The sequence below is a fragment of the Gigantopelta aegis genome, chromosome 6 (genome assembly GCF_016097555.1).
Source record: "Gigantopelta aegis isolate Gae_Host chromosome 6, Gae_host_genome, whole genome shotgun sequence".
NCBI lineage: Eukaryota > Metazoa > Mollusca > Gastropoda > Neomphalida > Peltospiridae > Gigantopelta > Gigantopelta aegis.
The window spans coordinates 90,677,302-90,691,770 of NC_054704.1; the positions used below are offsets into that span (position 1 = coordinate 90,677,302).

Here is a 14,469-nt window from a genome sequence, read left to right on the forward strand (position 1 = left end):
TGTACTGGTTTAGACCATCGTTGCTTCACATAATTCTCTCTCTCTCTCTCTCTCTCTCTCTCTCTCTCTCTCTCTCTCTCTCTCTCTCTCTCTCTCCCTCTGTGTGTGTGTACCTATCTGCATATCTCCGTCTCTCTCTATGCCTGTCTGTGTCTCTCTCTGCATCTCTCCGTCTCTCTCTCTCTCTCTCTCTCTCTCTCTCTCTCTATATATATATATATATGTGTGTGTGTGTGCGTGTATGTGTGTGTCTTTCTTTTCCTCCGTGTGTGTGTGTGTGTGTGTGTGTGTGTGTGTGTGTGTGTGTGCGCGCGCGCGTTGTTGCAGATGAAATTAGACCATCCGTTATTATGTAGTTGTAGGGCTGTATTAGGTTTCGACCCTTCTTAATGTGTCATCGCTGTATCGTGGTGTGGGAATCCAATGCCTTCTCATGTGTCTCCACCCCAGTAATAAGAGAAATATAACTCGTTATCGAAGAATACGCATCCATAAAACCATCTCTGATTAAAAACAAAATACAAGATGATAAAAACATAGGGAAGCACTCCACTCCACCCCCACCCCTACCCCGCCCAATTGGCTAGCATCCTTACATTGCCAACACACCTCCCATATTAAACATTTTGACATTTATTCAATCTACAAACAAAATTGCACAACATTCAATATTAAAACTAGAAGACATGCGAACGTTACAGAATCATCCTAGTGGTATTTGTATGTACGTGTGTCTGTCTAACAATGTGTCTGTCTCTTTGCCCTTATCTAGTCTGATCTTTATCTGGATACAACATACAAAAAAGTAATGACGAAAATATACTACAGTGTTATTTTTTCTTCGAACACTACGCCATTTCTTAATTAATTCACGTAGTGTAGCTATATTAAAGTTCTATATAAAACTCCTTATTGGCGTATCTTGTATTACTTATGTACAGATTGCCGTTCGTATGTTAGTGTTTCTGGAATATAAGCACTATTGTGTCCAAATACATATTTTAAAACTGCTATAGTTATTAAACACTGCAGAAACGGAAATAAAAAAGAAATAAATCTTTATTGTGCGTTATGTTTTTAAATGAAAATAGATTACTCGAGTGTGTGTGCCTCGCATCTAGTCAACACAAAAACATCTCAACTCGATTATCACAATGTGTACTGTCTGACATGAATGTCGTACCGTATTATTATCATAATTATTTGTTTTATATTATTAAGTTAATCTGACGCCCCACCAAAGACTCGCCCTCTCCTAATTCCCGAACACCCTGTCGCCACCTGAACACGCTACCCAGCCGCCTTATACTTCATTTTAGCTTTATGTGCAAATGTCAGGGTCAAGAACGCTACACTGGGTAAAACACTTTGACTATGTAGGCCGTCTTTCCAGGATCAGAATTAGTGATCACTGGTCAGCGAGCGTTGATTCGACGTAGTGGGCTTACATCTGTGGTAGTTTAAGCACAAATAGCCACATTATTATTTCATTTCAATTTGTTTTCGTGCTTATAATCCAATCAAGGTTCAAGTACGCTGTTCTGGGCATAAACCTCAGTTGTCTGTTCATGACAGTTGGTTTATGTCTACTGGTTAGTGTTACACCTCCTCACTGAGCCCCTAAAATTCTCCTTGGGTGGGGCCGGTACCGGGATATGAATTCAGCATCTGTCAGACTCAAGGCGGATGGATCAACTACTACGTCAACGAGACCGGTAACCACCTTACGTTCCCCATCCCTTTTGTTTTTATAAGACTCATTAAACGAGTCTTACCAACCATCCTGTTCTAGAACCAACCTTACGTAATTCACCCTAAATACTAATGACCGGGGTAGTTTATTTGGCGGGAAAGAGCGCCTCTAATAATCTAATAAATCAAACGTCAAAATCGCGGGACACAACAAGAAACTGTGATCGTTCCTTTATCCGTAAACAGATTCAAGCTATATCCACTCCGGGCACGAGTTCCAATGTCCACAGAAATCCTGTCCAAAACAGAAATTGGGTATAACCATATTCCAGCAGAGCAAGCATTATTAAAACGTTTGTTTTGCATTTATCTTTGTGTCGTTGAATTGAAAAAAAACAACTACATAATAATAATTTATATTTTGTTTTAAAATCTATTTTGTTAAATATGCCAATTATTACCAGCAATTACTTAATATGCAAAAATTACAAAATATCTCAATGTCTATGAGATATATTGAGGGCATAAACAATGTCATTTGTATATATTGTATGTGCGATAGTCTAAACATCAATTTAAAATAAATAGGGCACAATTCTGTGCGGGACTTTTTGTTGGTAATCTCGCCAAAATGTTCCATACTTTTTGCGACACTTCTCGTCATCTCTGTAACTACGATGAAGTAAAAGAATAACAAGCCACAGGAAATAGGAATAAGGCATCACGTTCTCGAACAGCGCCGGCACCGACCAACAGAACGCGAGCATCAGTTCCGGCAAGTAATGGAAGTGGCGCGCGAGACCCCAGAAACCGGAAGTGAGAAGGATGCTTTCTTTGACGTCACCATTTTCCAGCTGGTATTTGGCTCTGATGATCTCGGCTTTCTTGCCCCAGATGACGCAGTCTCCATTTGCGTATCTGGCGATCTGCTTCTGGGCGTCTGCTTGGTAGTTGATGTAGATGGACAGAAGTCCCAACGAAAGAATCACTAAGGTCCAGAAGGGACCGAGATGGACTGGGTGCTTCACCATGTAGAGACTCACAGAGGCATACATGCCCGGCACGAACACCAGACACCCCCAGCAGATGTAATAGCCAGCCCTGTCCAGCATAATGTCGATGGTGCGCATATACCCGGACTCCCACCAGAAAAACTTGGTGAGGTAGGTAAGCTGGAGGACTGCGACGACGAACATGCTGTCGACGAACCCGTGTAGCTCGTAGCTCTTCAGAGCGAACACACACACAAGCAGTGCCCAGACCATCATGCCAAACCGACAGTTCGTGAAGACCTTCAAGTCAAATCCCCACACCTTGGGATAGAGTTCCGTGCCCCAGTAATAATCAAATAGCACGTTGCCGGTCGTGCCAGAGTCTGTGGATGAAGGAGCCAGGAGTCCCTTGAAGTAGAGAAATAAACAAAACAACAGGCTGAAGATGTTCAGGCTGGACAGAACCTCGTCGAATCTGTCGTACACTATTGATGGACTTAAACCTAATGGTCTCAGCAATAACGTGCCGACCCAGAACAGGCCAACTGTGACAAGAAAATACAAAAATCCGTTGTCCGTGTATATCGGGGTGTTACCCTTTGGAGTCAGTGGTCCTGTGACTTGCTTCCCTGGTAGAAGTTTCATCATCGCCAGAGCGTAGACGCAGTATCCCACGATAATCATGCTGATGGTGAAGCTGCCCGTGTTGACTAAACCCCAAATGTCACAAAGGCCCGCGTACACAGAACGATTCTGAAATGTCCTCGTCATTTGAGCGAAGCTCCCGTCACAGTGCACGGCTGTGTACCACATGATGATGACCAGATTGGGTGTCGTCAGAATCAGAAACATGGGCACCAGTGTGTTGTGGAAGAAGCGCTTCAGCTCACTAGTGTGTTTGTTTTGGGTCAGCTTCTCATAGCCCAAGATGCCGTTGGCAAGCGTAGCACCATTAGCGCTCTTGGCTGGGTCAGCTGTGTTTGGACTACCCATGGGTGCTAATCGTTGTGTGGCCTTCGTTGTGTATTCGTTCATATCATACGCTGGTGTGGTCTGGTCAGCCTGAAATACAGCAAAACAAAATGTATATCACCTGAGTGTAATTATTTAACAGCTTTAACGACCTCCAAGGATTGATTTGTTTTTTAGACGAATGTCAAAAAAAAAAAATCTACCATAGCACGAGTGCCAGAAATATTTTCTTGTTCTATTCAGGATTGTCTGTTATTTTTTTAAGTTCATATCATCGGGGTATGAACAAACAAAAACATCGCCTGCGTGGTAGCAGCCTGTTTCCTTCCTTCATTCCATTCGTTCTTAACCATGTGTCAGAACCATATGTCAGACAACAAATGCTGTTGTTTAAAGATGTGATGCACAGTGTCGTTAAACAATTCGTTCAGATCCGTCTGACGTCTCCTTCTGCTGCTACTACTGTTACTGCTGCTGCTACTACTGTAACTGCTGCTGCTACGACTGTTACTGCTACTACTACTGTTGCTGCTACTACTACTACTACTAGTACTGTTGCTGCTACTACTGTTGTTGCTGCTACTACTGTTGTTGCTGCTGCTACTACTGTTACTACTACTATAACCACCTCTACTACTACTACTGCTACTACTACTACTACTATAGCCACCTCTTCTACTACTACTACTACTACTACTACTACTACTACTACCACCACCACCACCACTACCAATTCTACATTTATTTATTTTTAATTACCTTTTCCCTTTTCATTTCTCCAATCTGATAGACAAAAACGTATTTGGTATTGGTTATTTGGCTGACGATTTCCTACAACGTACTCACTCATGTAATGTATAGCATACCAATATACAAGTTTTTGTCAAACCCGAAAATGTTACACTGCCTAATTAACAAGGGTCAATGATTTTAAAAGTAACACGACTTTTTATTTACCAGCGCAAAATGTTTTAAAAGACTTAAGTTACTGAAATACATTAATTTGTGGGCTAGACTTGGGCCAATTTAAATGTGTTTTTTCTGGATGTGCCTGAAAAGCTTAGGTACTGCAAGTCAAATTTTTCTAAAATTATTATTATTATTTTAATGTATATATACATTAAAACAGTTCCAGACAAAATGTTATGTGTATGTATTTACATCGACCCACGCAAGTCGGCACACGCAATTATTTTAGGCGTTAGACGTCCGTCCTTACCTTCCTTCCTATGTTTTCTTTATTGAATAATATATGAACGTATTACTAATCATTTGTTAAACAAACACAAATAGGTTTACTCACCATGAGGCATGTGTAATGAAGGGACGGGCTGAACGTGTTCTAGGTCGCGGAAACCGAAATCCAAGATATCCTAGAACTGATTCTGTCTGTAAAATAAATAAAGATATATTTAAATAATAAATTGTCATGGAGAATGGTACCATTTTTTAATAATATAAATTTAAAATGAACACACAAATGTTCATTATACTACAATTCGCCCATTCACCAGATCATCAGCCGATAGAATAGTCGAATATAAGGCAGGCAACTTTTGATGGCTTTTACGAGAATTTTAAATTTAAACTATGCTTAACTTACACATTACTTTATCAATTCTGTCTGAATATACATTCAATGTGCTTTTGATACAGCTAATATTTACAACAGCTCAAATTGCACCCCCACCCCACCCCGAAACGAACAATGAATGAATGTTTAACGACACCCCAACACAAAAATAGAGATCGGCTGTTAGGTGGCCGAAACGAACAAAGTACGTAACTCGGGAATTAGGGACAGTGAATTTAAGTAAAACCAGACCAGTCTCGGTGGTGTCGTGCTTAAGCTATCGGAAATAAGGCTAGTAGGTACAGGGTTCGCAGCCCGGTACCGGCTCCCACCCAGAGCGAGTTTTAACGACTCCGTGGGTAGGTGTAAGACTTATGACTACTACACCCTCTTCTCTCGCACTAAACACTAACTACTAACAACTAACCACTAACTACTAACAACTAACTACTAACTACTAACAACTAACCACTAACTACTAACAACTAACTACTAACTACTAACAACTAAACACTAACTACTAACAACTAACTACTAACAACTAACCACTAACTACTAACAACTAACCACTAACTACTAACAACTAACCACTAACTACTAACAACTAACTACTAACTACTAACAACTAACTACTAACTACTAACAACTAAACACTAACTACTAACAACTAACTACTAACAACTAACCACTAACAACTAACCACTAACTACTAACAACTAACAACTAACTACTAACAACTAACAACTAACTACTAACAACTAACCACTAACAACTAACAACTAACTACTAACAACTAACAACTAACTACTAACCACTAACAACTAACCACTAACTACTAACAACTAACAACTAACCACTAACTACTAACAACTAACAACTAACCACTAACTACTAACAACTAACAACTAACTACTAACAACTAACAACTAACTACTAACAACTAACTCACTGTCCTGGTCAGACAGCCCATGTAGCTGAGGTGTGCTCCCTGGACTGCGTGTTTGAACATTAATTGGATATAAGCACGAAAATAAGTTTACATGAAATGAAAGTAAAACCAGACGAGCGTGCGATGGAGGTTTCCGGGATCGACTTTCCCTGCTCAGAGCAAATTGTTTATTTTAAAAGACGCATTATTTCAACTTATGAAAACGGACACTAAGCTTAGTTAAATGTGTAAACCTTTTAACACATTTGGATAAAGTTACAACAGAGTGAAACAAGAGCGGTGAAATACTCTGACAAACAGATTAGAACTCGACTCTATAACCGTTTGTTCTCAGACGCACGTGCGTTTTAAAAATACGAAAAATGCATTTTGTGATATTAAAACAACCAGGATGACCAAAAACATTTTGGATGGACGGAAATGGATAATGTAAACAATAAAATCTTAATAATGACTGATCCAGCACTAGGGGGCAACTGCCCTAACCCCCTCCCCGCCCCTATCTCATACGCTTATACCTGGAAATTAATTTTATCATACCCACCAGCTTGAAGACCAAAACCATGGTTTCAACTCACATAGCGTTGCAGCCACCCACCAGTATCGATTTACTACGTCCGTGCTGGTAGCGGTATGTAATGCAACACATACACACAAACACACACACACAAACAGCCATTCACCTGGTCCGATAAAAAGAATCACCTGTTGCCGTGTTGCCGATTACCTGGCTGATAACGCGAAGTGGTTCGATCGCCTGCCTGGCAATAACACTGCCAATACAGCACGATTTGTACTAGGTTCAATCATATCTTTGATAAATAATTAATTTGCATGTAATGTAGCTAGAGTCTGATGTTTGAACGCTCGATTGATGTACAGTGGATCATATTTAACTGATGTCCCATACCACTGGATGGGTCCGTTATAAATGTTATTTCTCCGTTTCAGCAAGTACTAGCATACCAAATGTCGTGATACGTGCTGTCATTGCTGTGGGAAACTGCACATATGATTTCTCCTTCCCAACCCCCCCCCCCTCCCACCCCCCTCTCTCTCTCTCTCTCTCTCTCTCTCTCTCCTCTCTCTCTCTCTCTCTCTCTCTCTCTCTCTCTCTCTCCCAACTTTTTCAAAGTGCACACGAACTAAAATATCGATCATCATTGTTTATGAAACAACCCATTTGTTGGGGTGAAAGTAGGTACATGTATTTGCATAACTTTTACCATTTTGTTGTGGCCTATAACCGGAAGTACCATTATTAAAATCCAAATGCTGCTTAGGAAACCTCACTCTGGGCCTAATCTACGAAGGCCATACCTTCCTTCTTTCATAATTAGTGTGTTTGACGGGCATAGTTAACATGTGTAGTACTAACAATATGAGTGACCCTTCAAAGTTCAATAGTGACGCGGAGTATATATTAACTGCGTTCGTATCTTTAGATATATTTTGTTCCATAAACACCAACACTAATTGTGAGAAGTCTACTTTGGTTGATATTTAACTTTTCTGTTGATTATTAAGAAAAAAATATTAAAAAAGGGCTCGCACAGGCCACATCTGCCAGTCTGGCAGTGTGAAAATATAGCGCATGTTCTATGTCTTCTGTTGCCAGATCTGTAGTTCGTCTGGTACCATACCCACCAGACCCAGACCAGACCCAGAACCAGGCCCAGCTTCGGTGTGTTTTGAGCCTGACACTGACTTACAGTTAATCAGTTTTGGCAATGCATGTGCAGTTCAAGCGGCCAATCGGGCAAACTGCGGTTAATCTGAAATAACACAGTTTTTTATATATATATAAATATTAGCCTGGCACACGGCGGAAAGACTGACCCGATTAGAATAGAAGATCAGCTTATACATACAGTCAGCAAATTGCTTCTTCTGCTATATAACTGTTATACAGGTTTCCATTAATACCGTTACCGGACCTCATTGGACTCGGTTCGTACTAGTACAAGTGACCACCTTTTTAACCCTTGGTGTCTTTGCGAGATCACAGCTGAGGGTCATGGTAGCCATATTGCGAGAAGTGTACTAGATATCTATTCGATTTTAGAGGATTGTAGATAGTGTGTCCTAGAAAGGTGTGCTTGTACCAGAAGTATATAAGCTCTTTAATCTTCTACCCTAATGCTGATCGCGTTGACACAATTAATGAGCTGTGACAATCTCCCTTTGACCCCAACTGACAACACTTGACAATTTCGATTGTGGTATGATTTGCTTCTTTTGCTTAAATCTATTGTATTATCGATGTCTACACATTTTACACTGCATTACAAAACTATACAGATATACGAATACAACATAATACGTTCTGTGCGCAGAATATAATAAGAAAAAAAACTGTTAAGTACAAAAACGTACACGTTTCACATATACTCGTAAATAAATATGCACATATATGTATTTCAAAAAGCATAGAACTATGCATAGTCTTATAAATGTAAATGACGAATGTCTATACCTTTAGATAACGAAATGGCATCTACATATAAACTTATTGATAAGCATAATCTGTATATGAGTGTGTATTTCATATCAACAACCATTTGCTATTCTCATACTTACTTCGGCAAGCAACATTCGGGTAAAAGCATATTATAAAACAGATCATTATATAAACCACCGCCGCTACTTACAGAGAAACGCCTCAAGTAATTTTCTGCCGGGCAATAAAACAGGTTGTCAATCGTTATCGTCAGAACACCGAAGGAAAAGCGACAAAATGGCGAAATTCACTCGAATTTTGTCAGAGAAAAAAAGCCACCAGTCCAATTCCGGCTAGCTAATGAGAGAGCATCGCATTCGAGGAAAGAAATGCCAAAAGCCGGATCGATAGAAAGTCTTGCTATTGGCACAATGATGGATCTCATCGGGGAACTAGTGGCTGCATCCGTCAAACAGACGACAGATGCAATTTCATCTCTAGACAGACGAGGATTTCCAGCACTTTAGCTGACTGTGATAGCGAAATCTCCAATTCACCAAGTCATTAGCTGTTTCTACGCTCGGGAGAAAGTCGAAGATTTATAGAAAACTACGAATTCGAGAATTCGGGACAAAATCGATGATGTCTTGGTCGACACAAACGACTAGGCAATACAAGAAAAAACAAAAATCCCAAATGTTTCCACAGAGAAACTCTTTAAATAGTGTAAAATAAATTTGGTATCTATATACAATTCTTGTCACAATCAGTTAGCATGATTCATCTGTATATGACGCGGGTTAAAATAAGAAAATCAGTCTTAAATATGGGTTTACAATAAAGCATTATGGGATGTAATTAAACGGCTGAATTTGAGAACAATAATTAAGGGGAAAAACTCCATGTCTGCTTATCTATTATAAGTTATGTCTATGAAAGAGAATGCTTGCAAATAAGGAGAAACATTCGTCTCAAATATAGAGTGTAAAATATATTTAAAATTTTAGCTAAAAACAATTTTGTTTTGTTTAACGCCATCAGTAGAGCACACTATTTATTAATCACCGTCTGTTGAATGTCAGACAGCAAATGCTGAGAGAGAGAGAGAGAGAGAGAGAGAGAGAGAGAGAGAGAGAGAGAGAGAGAGAGAGAGAGAGAGAGGGACTTTGTGAAGTAAGATAACAAAAAATTGACGGAGAGAGACAAATAAGGATACAAGTAAATTTTAGATACTGTTATAGTATTTATCTTTCATCTTTTTTGCATAGATGTATACAATACAGCTTGGTTATCATTACTAGCTAGAACATTTTGAAACACAGTAAGTAGATTCAGCCAGTCTGGTCGCCAGTGGTCATTCGGTAGTGTCGTGGAATTGACAGCAGCGACATTGTCATAGTGATAGTAAAGTTTGTTTTATTTAACGACGCCACTAGAGCACATTGATTTTTTATCTTATCATCGGCTATTGGACGTCAAACATATGGTCATTTTGACACTGTTTTGAAGAGGAAACCCGCTGTCGCCACATAGCCTACTCTTTTTTTTTTCGACAGGCAGCAAGGGATCTTTTAGTTGCGCTTCCCACAGGCAGGATAGCACAAACCATGGCCTTTGTTGAACCAGTTATGGATCACTGGTCGGTGCAAGTGGTTTACACCTACCCATTGAGCCTTGCGGAGCACTCACTCAGGGTTTGGAGTCGGTATCTGGATTAAAAATCCCATGCCTCGACTGGGATCCGAACCCAGTACCTACCAGCCTGTAGACCGATGGCCTGCCACGACGCCACCGAGGCCGGTGTCATAGTGATAGAGTGATAGAGTCAAAGTGTTAATGTTTGTCGAAAGGGCAGATCTTGGCAGTCCACTGGCCGTACATTTTTATGTGACCTTCGTATTAGGAATTGTATATTTAAGAAGAACAAGACCAATAATTTCACTTTATGTTGCTGGTATTGGGAATTACAAACGATATTCCACACACTAGTTCTCTCAATATGGGTTTAAAATAAAGCATTATGGGATGTAATTAAAAGGCTGAATTTGTGAACAATAATTAAGAGGGAAAACCCCAAGTCTGCTTATCTATTATCTAGTATCTAAGTTATGTCTATAAAAGAGAATGCTTGCAAATGAGAAACATTCGTCTCAAATACGGAGTGTAAAATATATTTTCAATTTTAGTTTAAAACAATTTTGTTTTGTTTAACGCCATCAGTAGAGAACACTATTTATTAATCATCGTCTGTTGAATGTCAGACAGCAAATTCTGAGAGAGAGAGAGAGAGAGAGAGAGAGAGAGAGAGAGAGAGAGAGAGAGAGAGAGAGAGAGAGAGAGAAAGGAGAGAGAGAGAGAGAGAGAGAGAGAGAGAGAGAGTGGTGCAAATAGAAAACTTACGTTTAACATGAGATAAGTAGATACACCATTTCAAATAAGGATACAGTAAATTTGAGATACTGTTATTCATCTCTTTTACATGCAGGCATACAATACAGCTTGATTATCATTACAAGCTGGAATATTTTGAAACACAGTAAGTAGATTCAGCCAGCCAAGGTCGAGAGAGAGAGAGAGAGAGAGAGAGAGAGAGAGAGAGAGAGAGAGAGAGAGAGAGAGAGAGAGGGGGGGGGGGGGGGGTAGGGAAGGAGAAATCATATGTGCAGTTTCCCACAGCAATGACAGCACGTATCACGACATTTGGTATGCTAGTACTTGCTGAAACGGAGAAATAACATTTATAACGGACCCATCCAGTGGTATGGGACATCAGTTAAATATGACCCACTGTACATCAAAGAAGCGTTCAAACGGCAGACTCTAGCTACATTACATGCAAATTAATTATTTATCAACGAAAGAGAGATACCGACAGAGAGACAGACAGAGAGAGAGACGGAGAAAGAAAGAGAAATAGAGAAAGAGAGAATTAGCGGCGACAGCAGAATGTCTCTATATCAGCCCAAGGCAGCGTGATTGACAACTAGTGGAATATATGAGCAAAGTTAAGTTCTTGCATCGCAAAAAAACAACTTACCCTCGTCAGTGTGATTTCAATAAATGGTTTCACTGTGATTTTCTTTTATTTGGAATGATAGCCTCACTGCAGATCGCGTGATAAATAACGCCAGCCAACAAGCACACGACCACTCTGGGGCGAGATGAAAGGCACGAAGCGAATGGTGTAATGATGCATGAAGCAGAAGGAATATTTGTACAGAAGCCAAATTCTGTTCCAGCTGCAGAACAGCGCTCGACAATAAACAAACTTGATGAGGGGAATAGAGCCCGATATCCGAGAAACATCTTGTGCACAACTCGCTGCTGTTGGGATGTAGGAAGCTAGCAACGCGTCGACCTGGTGGTTATTTCAAGACCCAGTCACTGAGGTATACCAAACTCCGTGGTGTGTGCTATCCTGACTGGAAATCTGAATAGCTCAGAGTAGTAATACATTAATATTTCGAAGTTATAAATGTGAAATGGTGATAGTCATTTTCATTTCCTTTCGAGTTATACTCACTGGCGCAGCCGGGGTGGGGGTGGGGTGAGGCAAGAAGGGGCATGGGTACATAGCCCCAATAACGTTATATACTTTACTGTCGCCCCATAATATGACTAATAGAGAGTGTGGTCCACCCAATATAAAACTGTTTACCCCAAACTATTAATCGCAACTGTGTTAAGCAAAGACCCGAGTATGTATCAAAACCTGTCTCAAGGCAAACAAATTCGTTAATTTATATATATTTAGTGATCATAAACATATACAAGTATATATATAAGCACAAATATTATTTAAAACACCACCACCAACAGTTCAGTGGTTTAATAGCCGTTTGGCATGTTTGCGTTTTTCAAATTAACAGTAAGATGATGTAGAGAAAAATAACTTGTTGAAATGGGGCCTATTTCATTAAACATCGTAAGCTTACGTCTGCTACTAGCAGTTATACCGGTCGTGCGTTTATACCTGTTTGGCATCAATTTCACGCAAAAAATTACATCATTACGGAAGCTGGAGTATTTTAAAGACAAAAGAAAATGAAATATATTTCATTTTCTCTTGTCTTTAAAATATGTGTTCTTCTAACTATATTTGTTGAACTATAATAGTAATAAGAATTGTGGTTTAGTCGTAGATTTACGTTTACGTGCAAAACTAGACTTTTTGTGAAATTGGGCCCAGGATCGTAAGATACGATTATATATAAAATCAAGTCCCAATCACCTGACCATATAAAGTAACATGTGTAGCTTTTTATGTCAAGTTCGCGGTGGGTAACATTTCAGAGTATCTTGGAGCCCAAACAATGTTTACACACGCCTTCATAACTGATCCAAAGGCATATACGTTTCAGCAATGTTCGCATGCGAGTAGGAAAGGAAAGACATTTCTACAGTAATAAACCTGAAAGTGATCTCAGTACAATCATGCTTTTAAAAAATGGGGAATGCTATTTTGTTTTCCAATATTTGTTTACTTTATTCTTCTTTCTTTCTTTCTGTTTTAACGATTATTAATATTGTATTAGTAGTAGTAGTAGTCCTTATTTTTATTCAGACTATTTCGTATATCTTAATTTTTGTATTTTAGTTTTTAAAATCAATTCTGTAGTACTTTACTTGTTTAACTCTAAAACATTTTATAATTATCCCTTGATATAAAATTCAACGCGTCATTTGATATTTCGTATTTCCTTCATACCGTTTTGTTCTTTTGTTTACTGTTTTATTTTACTAATATCATAGTAAAGAAAGTTTTAAATCCCCCCCACCCCCCCCCACCCCCCCCCCCCCCCTTTTCACTTATTTAAATTTTTGTACTTATTCCGGAAAATATAATATGTCGTTTGTATTTAAAAATTTAGCTTTTCATCTTTTTTCTTTGATCAATAACGCGGAAGTTCCATACTTGGTACATTGCAACCTAAAGTTACGCCCTGTCTAAACGTGGCGTGGAGCGCACTAACTAGCGGCCTTATGTCATAGCTTAGTATTTAACGGTCCCAAGTGTTTATTAATACATTATTATGTTTATATAATGTTATGTTTTTGTGTGAGCATGACATATACACCAGAAAATATCAGTAACATAGCAACAAAGTGAGCATTGAGTAAATCTGTGAACCAGTTCACCCATTAAAGTACCTCGTCCACATGCATTGTACATGGAATACAACAAAAATCGAACGAAACTCTTTAGTTGAAAGCACGTTCTTTGGGTGCTATATAAATTATGATGACAAAATCGATTTGTGCATTTTCAGCCAGTGACAAAAAGTACAGTTTGTCATGTCCATAAATGTCACTCAAATCGTTTACGTCAGACTAGATGTTTAAATTGTGTATATTAATATCATAATAGCAGCTATGTATTTATTCGATTGTCCTCGGGGGCAAATCTCCTCAGATTCAGACGCCCATGGTTAGTTACGTGTTTAGCTATATGCTGCTTATTCCTTCACCGTTCTATAAACTAATTCTGAAATGGCAATTTTGGGCCCATATAATTATATTTATATAGATATAGATATATTTGGTTTGGGCTGCCAGCTCTATTTGCGACCAGTTCATTTCACATTTAGGCCTGATACAATTTTTTTTTTTTTTTTTTTTTTGGGGGGGGGGGGGGTTGTAAATTCTAATAGTAAATTTACTTACTATGATACATATATATATATATATATATATATATATATATATATATATATATATATATATATATTTCTCTTCTAATTCAAATTGAAAAATTCCATTACCATTATTACCAACCAACCTCCCTGTCTTGGACACATTCACCGAGGAATCGCGCAGAATGTGCCCAAGACAGTCGTGCTTGAACCTTCAG

The 14,469-nt window shown here is 39.0% G+C and overlaps 1 protein-coding gene across 3 annotated transcripts in view; it reads right to left on the minus strand.

Moving 5' to 3' along the window:
- Positions 1-1,041: 1,041 nt before the first annotated feature.
- The window catches only part of LOC121374337 (7-dehydrocholesterol reductase-like), a 32,986-nt gene continuing 19,558 nt past the window's right edge, over positions 1,042-14,469 (minus strand). The window contains exons 2-4 of one of the 3 annotated variants that reach the window (XM_041501407.1): positions 5,036-5,045; positions 4,960-5,005; positions 1,042-3,746 (exon numbers count right to left, since the gene is read on the minus strand). In XM_041501407.1, the coding sequence (XP_041357341.1) occupies positions 2,268-3,746; positions 4,960-4,962 (1,482 nt within the window). In that variant the 5' untranslated portion in view covers positions 4,963-5,005; positions 5,036-5,045 and the 3' untranslated portion in view covers positions 1,042-2,267. Of the gene's footprint in view, positions 3,747-4,959; positions 5,046-11,655; positions 11,675-14,469 lie in introns of those variants that run through there. The other 2 variants (XM_041501406.1, XM_041501405.1) reach the window with 2 other exon arrangements.